The sequence below is a fragment of the Coenobita brevimanus genome, chromosome 7 (genome assembly GCF_032717465.1).
Source record: "Coenobita brevimanus isolate Jiangsu-jjx chromosome 7, ASM3271746v2, whole genome shotgun sequence".
NCBI lineage: Eukaryota > Metazoa > Arthropoda > Malacostraca > Decapoda > Coenobitidae > Coenobita > Coenobita brevimanus.
The window spans coordinates 7192993-7212376 of record NC_136960.1 but is presented as its reverse complement, the minus strand read 5'-3'; the positions used below and the strand labels follow the sequence as shown (position 1 = coordinate 7212376).

Below are 19384 nucleotides of genomic sequence, written 5' to 3'. Positions count from 1 at the left end.
TCATCTTCTCCCCTACCTCTACTCGCCAACCATTCACCATATGCCTTCTTCTTTTGTTCCACAGCTCATTTCACCTCATCATTCCACCATGCTGTCCCTTGCACACCCTTGCATCTCCTCCTCACTCCACAAACCGCCTCACACGCTGCGCTTATCTCTTCCGTGAATATCTTACATACGTCTTCCACCCCTTCCATCTGCTCTAGCTCATACCTTCCCAATCTTTCTTCCACTATGCTCTTATACTCTGTCATTTTCTCACTATCTTGCAATTTCTCCACTCTTCTCACAGGAGCTGCTTCCTCCTGTCTTCCCCTTCGTCTCCTCAACCACTTTCTTTGCAGCTCTACCTTGGCCATCACTAAGTGATGGTCCGAGACTCCATTCTCCCACCCTCTCCACACCCTTGCATCCAACACTTGTCTTCTCATTCGCTCATCCACACACACGTAGTCTATCATTGCCTTTCGTTCAACAAGTTCACCATCCATCCTCCTCATTACTCTCCATGTATACTGGTGGATCATCTTATGACGAAAGTAGGTGTTGGCTATTGCCAACCCCTTACCAGCACAGATGTCCACCAAAGCACTACCATTCCCATCTACTTCAGCTGGCACACCCCACTGACCAACCACTCCATCCACTCGTACATTCCCAACTTTGCCATTCATGTCTCCAATCAACAGCACTCTCTCGCTCCTCTCAAACTTGTCCATACATGCTTCTACTCTCGCCCAAAACTCATCTTTCACTCTTGCCACTCGATCCTCTGTTGGAGCATACACACATACAATCGCCCATGCTTGTATACCTACTTTCATCCTCACCCATACAATCCTTGCACCCACTGTTCCATACTCTCTTATATTCTCCTTCCACTTCTTGCTTATCATCAGACATACTCCCTCTCTTGCCCTCTCATTCTCACTGACTCCCGCACATATACCTACACCGTATTCCCATTCTCTCATTCTTTCACCTTTCCATTTAGTTTCAGTCAATCCACATATATCCACTTTTGCATCCTCAAGCACCTGGACAATCTCTCTCTCTTTCACTTCATCATTCACTCCTCTCACATTCCATGTTCCTACCCTCAGAATGTCCTTTGTCCGTTCCTTAGTCGTCAACGTATGGTCCGTCCGGGTCCGAGGCGCTTTATTTGCTTTTTTAGTTAGTTCTTTTTACGGGGTGGGGCACTAACCCACCACCAACCCTTTTAGTCGCCTCGTACGACAAGCAGGGATACTGGGGGAGTATTCTTGAAACCCCCCTACCCCCAGGGTAGTATACAGTATATACTGGTATGTATATACACTTAAAAATTAATTGCTGTGAGTGAAGATGACTTTGGCTATGCAGAATCCAGTACCCCTTTCTTACTTATAGTGTAAGAGTAAAACATACTCTGGGTTTTGTGTTTTTTTTTCCTTTCTTTAATTTTTTTTTTTTTCCGTACTCATAGGTTGGTGTTGAAGCTTTTACAGTAGCTACTTTAGGGGAGTGAAATATAGGAATAATAGATTGTTGGTGGAGAAGAGAGAGAAACTGAAGAGATGGAAGGAGCACTTTGAGGATTTGTTGAATGTGGTGAGTGAGAACAGTGCGAGTATAAGTGGTTGGGGAATGGCTGGGAGAAGAAGAGATGAGAGGAGGGAGGAAGAGATCAGTAGGGCGGAGGTCATGGAAGCCATTCATTGCCAGACGCCATGTATCCCAGACGGGGTGGCCAAGGGCTATGAGTTAATTGTTTTACAGGGAGGGGCACTAATCCTCCACCAACCCCACTTGACACGTAGGGATACCAACAGCATCTGGTTTTCCCAGGCGGTCACCCATCCAAGTACTAACCAGACCCAACGTTGCTTAACTTCGCTGATCGGACGGGAAGCGGTGTACTCAACGTTGTATGTCGTGGAAGTGATGAAGAATATTAAGTTGGGAAAGGCCCCAGGAATTGATGGAGTGTGTGGTGAAATGTTTAGGTATGGGGGTGAGATTGTGGTGGAGTGGATATGGAAGTTGTGTAGATTGGCTTGGGAAGAGGGAAGGGTTCCAGAGGACTGGAAATCAGGTATAATTGTTCCTTTATACAAAGGAAAAGGAGAGAGAGAAGTATGTGGTAACCATAGGGGTATTTGCCTACTTAGTGTGACTGGTAAAATATATGGTAGAATACTCATTGATAGGGTTAGGCATATGACAGAGGAGCTAGTTGGAGAAGAACAAGGGGGATTTAGGAAGGGAAAAGGGTGTGTAGATCAGATATTTGTTCTAAGATGTTTAGTGGAGAAGTATCTAGAGAAGGGAAGGAAAGTGTATGCTGCCTTCATGGACTTGGAGAAAGCTTATGACAGAATAGATAGGCAAGGTATGTGGAAGGTATTAAGAATATATGGAGTGGAGGGGAAATTGTTGAGTGCTGTGAAGAGTATGTACGAGGGAGCTAGGGCTACGGTGCGAATGGATGGTGAGCTGAGTGAGTTCTTTGATCTCAATGTGGGACTGAAACAGGGTTGTGTGATGTCTCCATGGCTGTTTAATATATACATGGATGGGATTGTAAAGGAGGTGCAGGGTAGGGCAGTGGATGTGGGGGTGGCTCTAATGAATGAGGGTGAGATTTGGAAGCTTCCGGTGTTGCTGTTTGCTGATGATACAGTGCTGTTGAGTGAAGATGAATGGGAGTTGCAAGGTTTGGTGAGTGAATTTGGGACAGTGTGTAGGAGGAGGAATCTGAAAGTTAATGTAAACAAAAGTAAAGTTATGGTGTTTGAGAGGAATGAAGTCACAGAGTGTGCAGTGAGGTTGGATGGTGAGGATATGGAGAATGTGAGTGCATTCAAGTACCTGGGTAGTGTGATGAGTAAGGATGGAACTTTGGGGGATGAAATGCGTGAAAGGGTACAGCAGGGAAGGAAGGTTGTTGGTACACTGAGAGCAGTGATGAGAAATAGGGTGGTGAGTATGGAAGTTAAGAAGTCACTGCATGATAGTATTGTCATCCCTACCCTGATGTATGGAAGCGAGGCATGGACCTTACAAGAGGGGAAGAAGTCAAGAGTGAGAGCAGTGGAAATGAGTTACTTGAGAGGAGCATGTGGAGTGACGTGGAGGGACAGGTTGACGAATGAAGAAGTGAAGGAACGCTGTGGGGTGGATGTGGATGTGGTTGAGAAGATTAGGAGAAATACACTGAGGTGGTTTGGACATGTGGAGAGAATGGAGAATGAAAGACTGACTAAGAGGGTGTATGTGGGTGAGGTGGGAGGAGGGAGAGGGAGAGGGAGAGGTAGACCAAGGATGAGGTGGAGGGATGGAGTTGAGAGGTATATGAGGGAGGGGGGGGTGAGTTGGGGGGAGGGTAGTCAAATGGTGGGTGACAGAGCGACTTGGAGGCGTTTTGTCTGCAGCCACCCTTTGCGGGATTAGGGCGTCGGGCTATAGATAGATAGATAGATAGACTTTAGTATCTCGCTCTTCTTTCAAACACTGGTATACTTTAATGTTTCATCTTTTTTTTTTTTTAGCAAAAAATTAAAAAAAAAAAAAAACATGGAATATGATTTAATGGACGTCCAGTCAGTGCTGAATGAGACCGTAAAAGAAAAAATGTACATACATACATACATCATCTAATCCAGTGTTGCTCCATGAGGAGCATAGGAGCCAGGTTAATCTTCTGACCCCCCAAAATGTGAAAATGTAATCTCATATATCCAGTGTAGAACAATTTACATTGTGCTTTAACTCTAGGCTAATGAATGTCTTGATTTCAGGTGCAGAAATGTTGTGAACAGTGGAAGGAACTCAATTTGGGGTCAGTTTTCAATAAACTCTTGCACCTGATGCCCCTCAACCCTCCTCCACCTCAAAAGTAAGTTAACTAAGGATATTGGGAAGTTTCCTTGCACATACATAAAATTGGACTCTTTGGATGCAGTTGTTTGCTTGCTATACTTACATACTTACATAATGAAGGATATTGTTCCATGCTTGCTTATGTCAGTCTTCCTTACCCACTGTCTGCTTCCCAAGCTGCATTTGAGTCCCTTAACCATGAGCCAAGCTGCATTCCAGTTGAGTCCCCTAACCATGAGCCAAGCTGCTATAGAGTCCCTTAACCATGAACCAAGTTGCATTCCAGTTGAGTCCCGTAATCATGAGCCAAGTTGCATTCCAGTTGAGTCCCTTAACCATGAGCCAAGTTGCATTCCAGTTGAGTCCTGTAATCATGAGCCAAGTTGCATTCCAGTTGAGTCCCCTAACCATGAGCCAAGTTGCATTCCAGTTGAGTCCTGTAAGCATGAGCCAAGTTGCATTCCAGTTGAGTCCCATAATCATGAGCCAAGTTGCATTCCAGTTGAGTCCCCTAACCATGAGCCAAGTTGCATTCCAGTTGAGTCCCGTAATCATGAGCCAAGTTGCATTCCAGTTGAGTCCTGTAATCATGAGCCAAGTTGCATTCCAGTTGAGTCCCCTAACCATGAGCCAAGTTGCATTCCAGTTGAGTCCCGTAATCATGAGCCAAGTTGCATTCCAGTTGAGTCCCCTAACCATGAGGTATTTTCTCAGGACGTCATCTTATGTCATCCTAGGTCTGCTTCAGAGGCTTTCCCTTCCAAGTCAAGTTCTCTACAAAACTTCACTCATTTTGCTCTCCACTTGTCCAACCATGTCAGCTTACATTAGTGCATAACCTTATTAACAACATGATCATAAACACATAGCCATCAGAGCCTTCCAACATCTACATCCAAACAGTATTTGTCATGAACCTTCGCTAGACATTCATCCCACTGAAATTACCTTTCATAGAGAGGCACACCTTCACCTAGTTAGGCATGAGATGTGTCCATTACCCTTCTCTGGTTTACTACCAGCACAGAATACTGCATGCAAACAGTTCGCTATGCCCTGCAGAATTTGCAGCCCCCCACACCATAATAAAGTTACTTAAGTCGTGTGCCTTACTTTCACAGGTGGTAGGTGGTGGCGACTATCATCCATTCACTTGATATAGTGCTGCCCACTTCTTCCTTCACCAATATGATTCTTTTTCTGTGTTTGCCCTGCTCACTTCCTGTTTCTTGCATTCTTCCTGTCACTTTTTATTACCTTTCTATCCACTCCAGATGACTCAACATTGAGTGACAAGCCTAATGGTTTCCTTTAACTCAGGAAACCATTTACAACACTACTTGGTAACCATATAGTCAAAAAACCAAGTGGTGTGGGGGGTACTACGGGACCCCTGTTAACTGGGTGGAGAGAGAAATGCAGTGTCCATCCAGGAACCAACCTCCACATCCTTCCCCACACCTCAGTGTGGTGGAGGTGCTGTCTGCTGGAAGGGAGGATCACTTCATTGCATGGGACAGCCCTGCAGGAGCATTTGCTTGCCTGCAGTTGATGGGTCTGCTCAGCCAGACAGACAGACATTACTTAACAGCAACAGCCTCACTTTCATAACACAGTTATTCAACTTAGCCCCAACAAGATCTTTTGAAGTATCGATCATAGCTTATAGCCATATTATTTATAAAGGCTCCAACATGTGTGGGAGCATTGGCCTTGGTCACCTAATGGCGACTTTCCATGCTGCCTGATCTATGGCTGTCTCCTAGTTCAATCCCTTAGCCCTGAGGCCACACTCTATGACATCATCCCAGGTCATTTTTGGTCTGCCTTTTGCTACCCTACTTCTGACATTCACACTTCTTACCTTCCACACCTAACTGTCATCTTTCATCCCATCATGTCACCTAATTAACAAAACTCTTCCACACACTCAAGAAACTCTCCATCATGAGTAATCCTTTCACACCCGACAGTCTCTGCATGCTTTCCCCGATACCGCACACGCAAAATCTGCTTTATATCACAGCCTACGTCTGATACGACTACCGGTACATCTCTTATGCACTCACTTATCACAAACACTGGTTACATTGTATAGATGGAGTTACTGTACTTCCCACACCCATACGTCAAACTGTGCATGACCACACTCCCTGTGCATTGAAAGTCCTGTACTGCCGTCAGCTCTAGATATCATCATTGTAGTTTTATTCGCATTTACTCTCAAACCCATGTGTCCCATTCCGTCTTTCCATTTCCTAAATCTTTCTTCCGCAGAAGTGTACGGATCCCATCAAAACAGATGTTTGTGTACCTGTGTGTGCGGTTGATGGGTGGATGGCACCTGCTGTGGCAACTGGAGGGATATTGCAGAGAGGCTGCCACATATCTCATGGCCAAAATATCATCTGGGCACTTCTTCTGCACGGCCCTGGCATTCCTTGCAAACACTGGAAGACTGAGGTGTGTATGCTGTTACATATATATCTGCATACCCTTTGTCCTTCAGTGATGCATTACTTCTTCATGGGAATTCACTTTCAAAAGGTGACCATTGCAGAGCAGACTAGACTGGTATGTCTTCACACATCTCTTAATCTCACAGTCATTGCTCTTCACTTCCTCTGTCATTGTTTCTTTTTTTGTAGTAAAGTTCATATGATAGCAGAGTCATTTGAGAGCACACCTGAATGCTTACTCTGTAGTGGATGAGACATCATGACACTCTAAGATCATGATGCCTTGAGGCATTAAACATAACTAGAGATAAGAAGCACTGCACCCCCTCCTCAGGATTGTGGTTGGAACCTGGTTAGACACTGCCCATGACATGGGGCAATGGATCCCTACATGGTGTGTGTAGCAACTGTACTGTACCTGTAGAACGGCCTTTCAGAAGCGGCTGCTCACCTGTGATCTGTGGGTCTACATGGTCAGACTGACTGGGGATAAATAACAACCAAAGGCATGATAAGGGATTGAGATTGACAAATTTTGCATAAAATTGTAGCTGTGTGATATGTAGCGATCTGTAGCTATGCTCTTGAACAGTAAATATAAGGATGCATGATGATCTTGGAGGAAAAGCAGCCAGTTTATTAAAAGAAACATCAGCATACTGTATATTGTTCTGTAATTAGCTACCCATCATCATCATCAGTCTTGACTATTCCTCAGTGAGAGATAAAATGTATTTGAACATGTTTCTGCAGAAACTGAAGTGAATGAGACAATAATGCTCTTCACTTTAGTTGTAGCTACAGTATTGTTGAGATTTGGTCAGTTATGCATACAGCATTTCAAATTTGTAAAATAATAATAATGATTAATAATAATAATAATAATTAATAATAATAATAATAATGATAATTATCCATCCATCCATCATCCAAGCCTAGGTTGCCTCATGAGGAATGTAGGAGCCCGGGGCTAGGCAGTTGGTCCTGACATTGAAGGTGAGAGTGACCAGTCTCACTCTTCCCTGAGTGGCATTACGTGAGCAATAAACCCCAACCATCCCTTGGATATACCGTAAACCTTCACCAGCTCAGTCCGATTGGAGTGCAGTAATTACCTACTAAACCACCAGGTGCCAAAATTTGGTTATATGGTTACCACCCAGTGTAGTAAATGGTTTCCTGGTGTACAGGAAACCATTTGGCTTGTCACTCAGTGTAGAGTCACCTACAGGCAGAAAGAATAGGAAAGAATGAAGGAAGGAAAGACAGAAGAGGGAGTGTAAAGCCACCTGTCGGCAGAAGGACGAGGAAAGAATGAAGGAAAGAAAACAGAAGAGGATGGAAGAGAAGAAGGATGGGGAGGCGGAAAGGGCAGACACCCAAAAGCAGCACTACATCAAGTGTGTGGATGGTGAGCGCCCCCACTGACCACAAAATACTACTACTACTACTACTAATACTAATACTGCTACTAATAATAATAATCTGGTCTTTTGTTTCTCAGAGGTACCATTTCCTCCATAGGGAATTCACTAGCCCTCGACACACTTATATGTACATTATTTTTACAGTTACAAGATTTTTTATATCTCTCATATACAATACAAACTTCATCAATAATAAAATATGAAAGTGGCAATTATTAAACTCTGTAATCATCCGTCATAGTACCTCTCTCCAGGTCATAGCATTTTGAAAAAAGAAAGACTTTCTGCTATCTCGTAAAGGATTCAGCAGAAGAATAGTCTCATGGACAATGACAGTCTCTTATATAATCAGGGGGCTCTATACACAAAAGAACAATCAGAGAAAGATGACTGGTGAATGGCTCCAGGCTCGTCAAGATGCAAGGAATCATCTTCACTGCGTAACATCACACCAGGGTGTGCCGATGGGAATTTCAACAATTCAGCAAGATACTTCGGTTCTCCAAACTTAAGAACATTGAAAGTAATAAGACTGAATGTAATAAGACACAATTTAAACTCAGTTCTAGCCTTTACTGGTAACCAATGCAGCTCAATTAGGAACGGGGTTGTCGAGGTTCTCTGGGGGAGACCAAAGATAAGCCTTGCTGCCCTGTTCAACATAGACTGAATTTTTGTTAGTATATTACAGTATTTGGAAGACTAGTCGACAGTGAATTACAGTAATCAACACAAGACAAGACCACTGCGTGGATCAGTGTTAAGAGGCAATGTTTAATCAGGAATTTTCTCAGAGTACAGATTTCTGATATGCAAATTACACTCTCTGACAACTTGATTAATATGTACTTTGTAATTTAACTTCGAATTAAAATATACACCAAGATTTCAAACAGATCTGACTGGATGAAGCTGTGACACACCAATGTTCAAAGCCAGAGCATTATCAGTGTCATCACCCCTTCTGTTTCCTCTGATGATGATCTCAGTTTTACTATCATTCAGCTTAAGTTTCCTCCTTGCCATCCAAATCTTAATATCAGACATTAGATTTTCAAGCTTAGGCTTGGTATCATTAATATCTGACATCTTAACACACAGCTGAGTGTTGTCAGCATAAAGATGATAGGATACGTTGTGATCGTCAAGTATAAGACGATAAACTACTTGTGTAGATTGTAAATAGAACTGGACCCAAAACTGATCCTTTGGGGACTCCAAACCAAAGGGGAGCAATATCAGAGCTAGCATGATCAACAGCCACTCTCTGAGATCTGTCCAACAGATACAGCATAAGGAGGAAAAGAGCACTAACACGAATGTCATAAAAATATAAATCATCCAACAACAGTTTATGATCTGCTGTATCAAAAGCTGCAGACAGATCCAACAGAACTAGGAGAGAGGACATCTCACTACAGGTGTTTGCCACCAAGTCACTATGAATCCTTGTTAATCCGTACCTGCTGGACAAAAAAAAAAACTATGCCAGCTGATTTTTTTTTTTTTTTTTTTTTTTTTTTTTCTGGCTAAATGGGCTTAATACTTATATATAAGATCCCTGGCACTAATAAAAGTAATCACCAAAGCCAGAAAGTAGGTTGAGCCGAGTCAGGTTGGTGCCACTCTACCTGTGAAATCTTCAAGGTTACTGAGAGAGCAGAGCATCCGTGAGCTTGTGAACCTATTCTATCTATCTGTCAATTGCCAGACGCATTAATCCCATTTGGGGTGGCCACAAACAAATTGCCTCCATGTCCCCCTGTTCCCCGCCATTTCACTGCCCTGCTCCCAACTCACACCCCCCTCTCTCATATACCTCTCCACTCCATCCCTCCATCTCATCATCGGCCTCTCCCTTCCTCTTCCCCCCTCCACCTCACTCACATACACTCTCCTCGTCAGTCTCTCACCCTCCATCCTCTCCACATGGCCAAACCACCTCAGTGTGTTTCTCCTAACGCTTCCTATCATATCCACATCACAACACTCCTTTATATCCTCATTTGTCAGCCTGTCTCTCCATGTGACTCCACAGGCTTCTCTTAAACAACTCATTTCCACTGCTCTCACTCTTGACTTGTGTCCTTCCAACAACGTCCAAGCTTCACTTCCATACGTTAGAGTTGGTATCACAACACGGTACTGTTATGTACTTCCATGCTATCCGGGATAAACCTGGGTAGTGCTGCCCCTGTATGTGTCATCCTAATTTAGGGGAAAAAAAGAAGTAAACCAAAAAACACAAAGAACAGAAATTTAAAAACAGGGTGTCTGCGAGGTCACCATCAGCAGGTGGGTTATGACTTGACTACCCTTCTAGGAACGGTAACCCAAACAGAGATGCCACAAAAGTGCTGAGATGGTATTTTACAGCTTTTCGCAATTTGAGCTTTGTGGCAGCAGCAAATATGTCACTTAGGCAAGACTTCATTGGTTATGATACTGCCACTCCGCAATTGTATTTTTCATATTTCACATCAAAAGTAGCAGTGCAAACAAAAAGGTAGCTGGTAAGCTGAGTATTCATTAAGTTTCCCTTGCAGAGCACTAGCCTTGGACATGTGTGGCCAGCTTAGCATGCTGTATGAAGATGTTTTGAGTGTCCTTCACTACCTTCAAAGCAGTGATACTCCAGGTGTGGTGCCTGGTGCCTGCCTTCCTCCCTCACTCTCCAAAGCTCAGTCTTCTCGTACAACAAATGCTTGCTCCTGCATTCTGCAAGATAAAGATACTGAAAAGTATGTTTGTATATTTATGTACACTAGCTCCAGAAAGTGTCGGTGCACTGTGGGTCTGGTGCCATCTGGAATGATTCAACCATGTGGCAATGACAGCCTGTTAATACCTGTATATGTTACAAAATTATGGCCATTCCTTACACATTATGAAGGACACAAGTGATATCTGATATAGCCATCATCTGTTATCTGGGATTCCTGCATGTGTGAGGACGAAACTGCAATTCCCAGTTTTCTTTGTTCCATTTGTCATAATACGGTATGTAACATATTCTGCACTGATACTTTCTGGAGCTGGTGTATCTAACAGTAATGTCATGATAAACATTTGCTGACATTTCTCAGCCAGCTGTGGCAGTGGACGATGTTATACAGAATAGTTGTATGTTACAGTATAGCAATATCACCTGTATGGATAGAGAGTGGTGGGATACTGTTAAGAGTTTCTCTGATGGTACTGAAGCCTGCATAAGGGTAGGTGGGCATCTAAGTGAGTGGTGCAAGACCAGTGTTAGAGTCAGACGAAGTTGTGTGATGTCCCCACGGCTGTTCAGTGTATTTGGATGGGGTTAGGAGAGAAGTCAGAACTTTAGGGATGACACTTATAATGATTGGTAAAGGGTGGTGTGTCTTCAGTGTGAGGCATGCAGATGTTGTTATTGTTGCTGAGTAACTCCAGTCTGTCAGGCTGAGCAGATCCATCATCTGCAGGCAAGCAACTGTTGCTTCATGGTTTTTCCAAGCAGTGAACTGATGTTCTCTTGTGGTAGACAGTGCCTTGCCACAGTGAGGCACAGAGAACAGTGTGGAGGTTTGGTTCCCTCCATCCAGTTAATAGCGGCACCATAGTTGACTCCGCATCACCCCATTATTTGGTGCTGTGGTTACCACCCCGAGATGTAAATGGTTTTGGATTACAGGAAACCGTTCTCCTTGTCATTTAGTGTAGTCACCTGAAGTGGAAAGAAAAGTGACAGGAAGGTTGAGAGAGAGAGGAAAAGGATGGTAGACATGATACAGAAAAAGAGTAACAGTGAGGAAGGAAGTAGGCAGGACTATATCCAGTGAGTGGATGATGGCCACCACCACGTAGTGGACAGGAGCTTGGCAGACTGGTACACAGTTTTTTGGGTATCTTTGGGCACTGGGATCTGAAAGTTTATGTGAATAAGAGCAAACTGATGGTTGTTGAGAACAAAGGTAACTCACAACATGATGTGATAGTTTGTGGAGAAAGCAATGAAGGATCTTAAGTTCCTGGGTATTAGAGAGAGGTAAATGTGCAAAGTTGGATTTTTCAGAGAAAGAAAATGGATGATGTTATGAAGGCCTTGATATGAAGTAGAGGTTTGAGTGTGACAGTTGGGAGAGACTTGCATGAAGGAGTTATAGTGCCTTCATTAACAAAGACCTTCAGGTGACATGAGCTTCGACAAAAAAAAAAAAAAAAAAAAGTGAAAGGGGTGGAATTGGGGTTATTGAGGAATGTGTGTATTGAGTGCTGAGTGGATAGGATACAGCATGTTATTTGTGAAAGATGTGGAGTGAGGAAGTCTGTGGACATGATTTGAAGAGTGGTATGGTCATGTGGAGAGAATGGATGTGAGTAGGGTAGTGAAAGGGATGTATATGAGCAAGTTTGAAGGTTGGAGAAGGCGTAGGACTAGAAGGTGGATAGTTATGGTAAATGAGTGCTGAGAGACAGTGGAGGTTGACAGTCCTTGGGAACTAACTGTGGATTGGACTGATTGGATGAATTTTGTATGGAGGAGTGTATAACCAGGGTTTGGGACCCATTTTTAACATGGCAGTTGTTGGATTAACTCTGTTGGATGGGTAGATATGAAGCTGCCTGTAGAAAAGTGTACAGTTCTGTCAGGTGAAGCTGCAGTACCAGGGTCTTGCATGGTGAATGTATGTGTGACCCATTTCTTTGGGCATGCTGGTGACTGGTTCTCTCACAGTTCTTTCTCTGGCTTTCTCTACCCTAGATCACCTCACCTGCAGGTGGGAGAGAGAAGCAAGATGATGGTGATGATGATACAATGATGAGGATGGTGATGATGATGATGATGATGATAAATACCCTAGTTTCACCTGTTTTAAGCCTAAGATAAGTCTCCCTGGCCATTATGTAATGCCTTGATGGTCACATAGAGAAGTAATTTCTCATCCTTGTGGATCTTTCAGTTGTCTGAAGACAGATAAAAGGCATCATGAGGGTGTTCTGCAGCAGCAGTTAGCAACATTGGTAGTCTTCATCTATTACATAGGTGGAGACTGTTGTTTTTGCTGTTACTGTTATTTTTGTACTTAAATTGCTTAGTATTTTGAGTAACAAAAGTTGAGTTTAAGGGAAAGGAAAAATAGGAAGCACAGGTTTCGGACAGTGTAGTATAACACCAGAACTAATTACCTGCATTGTTCACAGGCCTTTTGTACTGATAAAGAAACAGAAATCCATGCAGTCATGTGTCATCTGTCCATCTATGTTGTCAAATGCCATAATCCCAAAAAGGGTGGCCACAAACAAACTTCCTCCACATTGCCCGGTCCCCTGCCATTTTGCTGTCCTCCGTCTAACTCACTCCCCCTTCCTCATATATCTTCACTCATATCCTCCAGCTCATCCTTGGCCACATTTTTCTTTTATCTGCAGGTTGAGGATTTAAGTTTTGCATAAGACCCTCATGTTGAAAATCTCTCTTCATAGCATAATAGGAAATGTTGTGTACCCTATGACAGACGCTATAGGGTTTAAGTATTGCCACTTTCATATATTTATGATGTAGCTTGTATTATATATGAGAGAGGTCACAATTCTTGTAACTGTAAAAATAATGTATGTGTATCAAGCGGTAGTGAATTCCCAAAGGAAGAACTGGCGCTTTTGAGAAACAAAAGACCAGATTATTACTATTATTATTATTATTACCCTGGAGTACGTATAACTTCAGTGTCTCCTAACCAAGTCCACTATCAAGTCTGTGCTATCATGTATTAGCTGGCCATATACAGTATACACAGTTAACCCTCTGTAATTCGGATTAATTGGGGGGAACCCTATGTCGAATTATCCAAAAATCCGAATTATTGGAGCTCATGCTTGCCCGTATCCCCAAATCACATCCACGCTCACTAAAACACTTTTTTTTCACAAAAATGTTTGAACAGTACCGTATATTATTACTTTATGCTCAAAGAGTGCATCCATCCATCATCCAATCCTACTTTGCCCCATAAGGAGCATAGGAGCCTGGGGCTAGGCAGTTGGTCCCAACATTTAAGATGAGAGTGACCAGCCTCACTCATCCATGAGTGGCATTACATGAGCAACCAACCCCAACCACTCTTTGGATATAAACCTTCACCAGCTCAATCCAATTGGAGTGCAATAATAACCCACTAAACCACCAGGCACCAAAATTTGGTTATATGGTTACCACCCAGCGTAGTAAATGGTTTCCTGGTGTATAGATAGAGCCAGGATTCTGGGGGCTTGAATGGTGAGTGATGGAAGCGTGGCCCATTGGATTGGACAAATTTGGGCTCTCTGGACGTTGCTACTCCTCACTCTGCCCTAGGGTGGGAAAGGAGGTCTGGATGATGATGGTGATGAATGATATATATATATATATATATATATATATACACACACACACACACACACACTGGTATATATATTTTATCTGAAAGTTGAGAATTTTAGTTTTTCATAAGACCGTCATGTTGTTATTCTATTATCATAAGTTTCTCATTCTATCTAGATCCTGTCTTAGGGGTGGGAAAGGTATGGTTGATGATGATGATAGAGTAAGAGGAAATGTTTTGTACTCTTGATTAGAATATAACTACAGTCTCTTAAAAACAGGTGTCCTAAATCAAGCAGCAGCAGCTCAAGAGAAGGTGAAGGCACTAAAGATGAGAAGTCTATCTGCTCCAACACCTGCATCATAGAAACAGAGTCAAAGGATGACAGACAACAAGCAGCAGTCATGCAAGAAGATGAAGATTTAGGAATTTGCGTTGAAGAGGAAGAGCGTCATGTAACCCCTGTTCATAATACCAAGAAGCATAAAAAGATGAAAACAGGTGGGAAAAGTGGTGGTAGCGGTGGTTATAACAGCAGCAGCAGTAGTGGTAGTAGTAATAGTAGCAGCAGCAGCAGTATTAGCAGGCTAGTAGTAATAATAGTAGCATAGTAATAGTAGTAGTAATAGTACGGTAATTGTAGACCCTGGTTTATCACAGTGTGAACCCAGTGGACTGCAAGTTGAAGGTGCTTGTTTCTCACAGTCCAGCATCTTCCATTGGATTGAAGTTTGTGTGACATGTCATTGGAGCTGCCTGATTATACTGGTGCCACCTGGCCAATGTTGTTGTCTATCATCAATGTGATTTGCCATTTGACTGGGACAGTTATGAGTAAGAAACTTGATTTAGACATGATACAGATATATAACTTCCCAGGCACTAAATCATGAGAGGCTATTAACTTTATACTTATAAGAGTTAGCAGTAAGGTAGGAGTATTGGGATTTTTTATTTTTTTTTTATTTTTATTTTTTTTTTTTAATGTGTCCAACTCAGGACATTGGCTTCACAGCCTGCTATCAAGGCCCAGTAGTCCTCCTACATATCATATGCCTCTACATGTCACCACTTCGGTGCTAACACCCACCGTCCATATTGAATACATGCTAGGGCTGTCTCATACAGGACTTCTGTCTATCTATTGCCAGACGCCTCAATCCCGTTTGGGGTGGCCACAAACAAATCGCCTCCAAGTCGCCCTGTCGCCTGCCATTTCACTGCCCTGCTCCCAACTCACACCCCCCTCTCTCAAATACCTCTCCACCCCATCCCTCCATCTCATCCTCGGCCTCCCCCTCCCTCTTCCCCCCTCCACCTCACTCACATACACTCTCTTCGTCAGTCTTTCACCCTCCATCCTCTCCACATGGCCAAACCACCTCAGTGTGTTCCTCATAACGCTTCCTATCACATCCACATCCACACCACAACGCTCCTTTATATCCTCATTCGTCAGCCTGTCTCTCCACGTGACTCCACAGGCTCCTCTTAAATAACTCATTTCCACTGTTCTCACTCTTGACTTGTGTCCTTCCAACAATGTCCAAGCTTCACTTCCGTACGTTAGAGTTGGTATCACAATACTGTCATGTAGTAACTTTTTCACTTCCATGCTCACTTCCCTGTTTCTTATCACTGCTTTCAAGGAACCAGCTACCTTTCTTCCCTGCTGTACCCTTTCAAGCACTTCACCCTCCAAACCTCCATCCTTACTCATCACACTACCCAAATACTTAAACGTACTCACATTTTCCAATTCCTCACCATCTAACCTCGCTGTACATTCACTAACTTCACCTCTCTCAAAGACCATCACTTTACTCTTCCCTACATTCACCTTTAGGTTCCGTTTCTTACACACTCTCTCAAACTCATCCACCAAGCCTTGCAGTTCCCCTTCGTCTTCACTCAACAACACAGTATCATCTGCAAACAACAGTACAGGGAGTTTCCAAACACTATCCTCTCTCACCAGGGCCACTCCAACATCCACTACCCTACCTTGTACCTCTTTTATTACCCCATCCATGTACAGATTGAACAACCATGGAGACATGACACATCCCTGTTTCAACCCAACTTTCAAGGAGAAAAATTCACTTAGTTCACCATCCACACGCACTGCAGCCTTCGCACCATCGTACATACTCTTCACAGCATTCAACAACTTCCCATCTACTCCATATATTCTTAACACTTTCCACAATCCTTGTCTATCCACCCTGTCATATGCTTTCTTCAAATCCATGAAAGCCGAATACAACTTCTTTCCCTTCTCTAGAAACTTTTCCACTAAAGATCTAAGAATGAATATCTGATCTACACAACCTCTTCCCTTCCTAAAGCCTCCCTGTTCTTCTCCAACTAATTTCTCTGTTCTTTCTCTAACTCTATCTATAAGTATCCTACCATACACTTTTCCTATTATACTAAGTAGACAAATGCCCCTGTGATTACCACACACTTCTTTTTCCCCTTTTCCTTTGTACAAGGGAATAATTATACCTGACTTCCAATCCTCCGGGACTCTACCTTCCTCCCAGGCCAATCTGCACATCTTCCACATCCATTCTACTACTATCTCTCCCCCATGCTTCAGCATTTCACCACACACTCCATCAATTCCTGGGGCTTTCCCCGATTTAACTTTCTTCATTGCTTCCACAACTTCTATCCTACTGATTTCTTCCTGTCTTCTCACCTCCCTCCTTCTCCCAGCCATTCCCCAGCCACTTATACTCGCATTACTTCCATCCTCTACGTTCAACAATTCCTTAAAGTGTTCTCTCCATCTGCTCACTTTTTCTCCCTTCTCCACTAGTAATCTACCATTTTTATCTTTCACTCCCCTGCTAACTTCACTTCCACCTTGTCTTACTCTTTTCACTTCTCTCCAGAACATTTTCTTACAGTCCCTCCACTTTACACTCAAGTTCCTTCCAAATTCCTCATCCACTCTCTTCTTACTCTCTCTTACTAATCTTTTCACCTCTCTCTTCCTTTCCACATATAAATCTCTCTTCCGCCTCTCAACTTCTTCCACGCCCCTATTTCTCACCCATTCATTGTATGCTTTCTTCTTTTGTGCCACAGCCTGTTTCACCTCTTCAGTCCACCACGCTGTTCCTTGCACCCCCCTCCGCCTTCTCTTCCTTCCACACACTACATCACATGCTGCACATATTTCTTCTGTAAATATCTTACACACACCTTCCACGTCTCCCATCTGCTCCAATTCATATTTGCCCAATCGTTCCTCCACTTCTCTCTTATACTCTGCCTTTTTCTCATCCTCTTGTAACCTTTCCACTCTTCTTGCAACAACTCCTTCCTCTCGTCTTTCCCTTCTTCTATTCCTCCATCTCACTTGCATCCTAATTCTGGCTACCACCAAGTAGTGGTCAGAAAGTCCACTCCCTCAACCTCTATACACTCTTGCATCCTTTACACATCTTCGCATCCTTTCATCCACACACACATAATCAATCATTGCCTTCCTTTCATTCAGTTCACCACCCACCCTTCTCATCACTCGCCATGTATACCTGTGGATCATTTTATGCCTGAAGAGGGTATTGGCTATCACCAACCCCCTCCCAGCACAAATGTCCACTAACGCACTCCCATTCTCATCTATCTCGGCAGGCACACCCCACTCACCAACTATTCCATCCACCTTCACATTCCCAACTTTACCATTCATATCACCAATCAGAAACACTCTCTCATTCCTTCCAAACTTTTCCATGCACGCTTCCACATTTGTCCAGAACTCTTCTCTCACTCTTCTAGCACGATCTTGCGTTGGCGCATACACACACACAATCGCCCACATTTGTATTCCAACTTTCAACTTTACCCACACAATCCTTGACCCGACTGATCCATACTGTCTTATGCTCTTCTTCCATCTTTTACTCACAACTATACACACTCCTTCCTTTGCCCTCTCATTCTCATCTACTCCTGCACATATACCCCATCCATACTCCCATTCTCTCACACTTATGTATTGGTATTAGTGGGGGTATTTTTACGATATGTCGGCGGGTCTTCTGGTAGATCAGGAAAGCCTGATTTAATGAAATTCAAATCCTTAATCTGTTCCCTGCTCCAGCGGGGATTCGAACCTGGGTCCAGTAGGACTGCAGGCCACCTTTCTACCGATTGAGCCACCACCTTCCCCTTGGGTTGAAATTAACAATAAGTTCTTTTAAACAGGTATACTAAAGCAAGTAGCAGCATCCCAAGTGAAGTTGAAAGCAGAAAAGAAGAGAAACCCTTCTCCTTCCAACACCACCACCATAAAAGTGCAGTTGAAAAGTGATAGATCACAAACATCAGTCATACTGCAAGATGAAGATATAGGAATTTGTGTTGAAGAGGAACAGCACCTTGGAAACTCAGGTTGTAACACTAAGAAGAATAAAGCAATTAAAAAAGGTGAAATGAGGAGAAAAGTTCAGCACAAAGTTTTAGTGGGTAATAAAGTACCTAATTCACGTTCTTACATCTCTGATGTATATGAAAAACGAGACCAAGAAAAGAAAAAAAAGCGTGTCTTGAAGTTTAGCCACAAAGACAGCATCACCAAGGAGTTAGGCAAGTTGTACAAGCAAGTGAAGCAAAGTGTAAATAAAATAAACTCACCAGAAGATTTAGAAGAGTTTTTAAAGGAGGAACAGAATAGAAGATGCAGTTGGAGTGTTGATATTGTCTCTTCTCATTTGAAAACGAAAGATTGGACCATGTTTAAAAAATATATGAAGAAGCAATTAAAGTGTATAAGCAAGTTGAAAGAACAGAATCTCTTACAGCCAGGCAACACTAAAGCAGCCGAACTTTTGTCTAAAACCAAGATTAGTTTTAAATTTTGGTTGTTATATCCTGAGTTAGAGGGTAAGAAGCCAGAAAATTGGGCAACAATACTAAAGGATTTAAAAAGTTGTAAGTAGGAAACAAAAAATGGTAATAGCTAGCTGCATAGTAGCCAGTGTGAGATGTTGCTCCTGAAGGTTAGTCATGAATAGTCCAGATAATTTTATTCCTGTTCAGTGATACAGTTTACCTTTAAATTATTATATATCCATCCATCATCCAATCCTGTTTTGCCCCATGAGGAACCCGGGGTTAGGCAAGTTGGTCCTGGCATTTAAGATGAGAGTGACCAGCCTCACTCATCCCTGAGTGATAATACGTGAACAATAAACCTCAACCATCCCTTTGATATAAACCTACACAGGCTCAATCCGGTTGGAGTGCCATAATTACCCACTAAACCACCAGGCACCACAATTTG

At 43.0% G+C, this 19384-nt stretch overlaps 1 protein-coding gene and 1 pseudogene across 1 annotated transcript in view; one reads left to right on the top strand and one right to left on the bottom strand.

Annotated features, from left to right (window-relative positions):
• Positions 1-19384, top strand: part of LOC145404769 (uncharacterized) — a 33414-nt gene that overhangs the window by 4708 nt on the left and 9322 nt on the right. Inside the window, exons 3-6 of the mRNA XM_080276301.1 lie at positions 3783-3880; positions 6145-6327; positions 10297-10491; positions 14363-14583. Of these exons, the coding sequence (XP_080132427.1) occupies positions 3783-3880; positions 6145-6327; positions 10297-10491; positions 14363-14583 (697 nt within the window). The remainder of the gene's footprint in view (positions 1-3782; positions 3881-6144; positions 6328-10296; positions 10492-14362; positions 14584-19384) is intronic.
• LOC145405494 (5S ribosomal RNA) lies at positions 1806-1923 on the bottom strand (annotated as a pseudogene).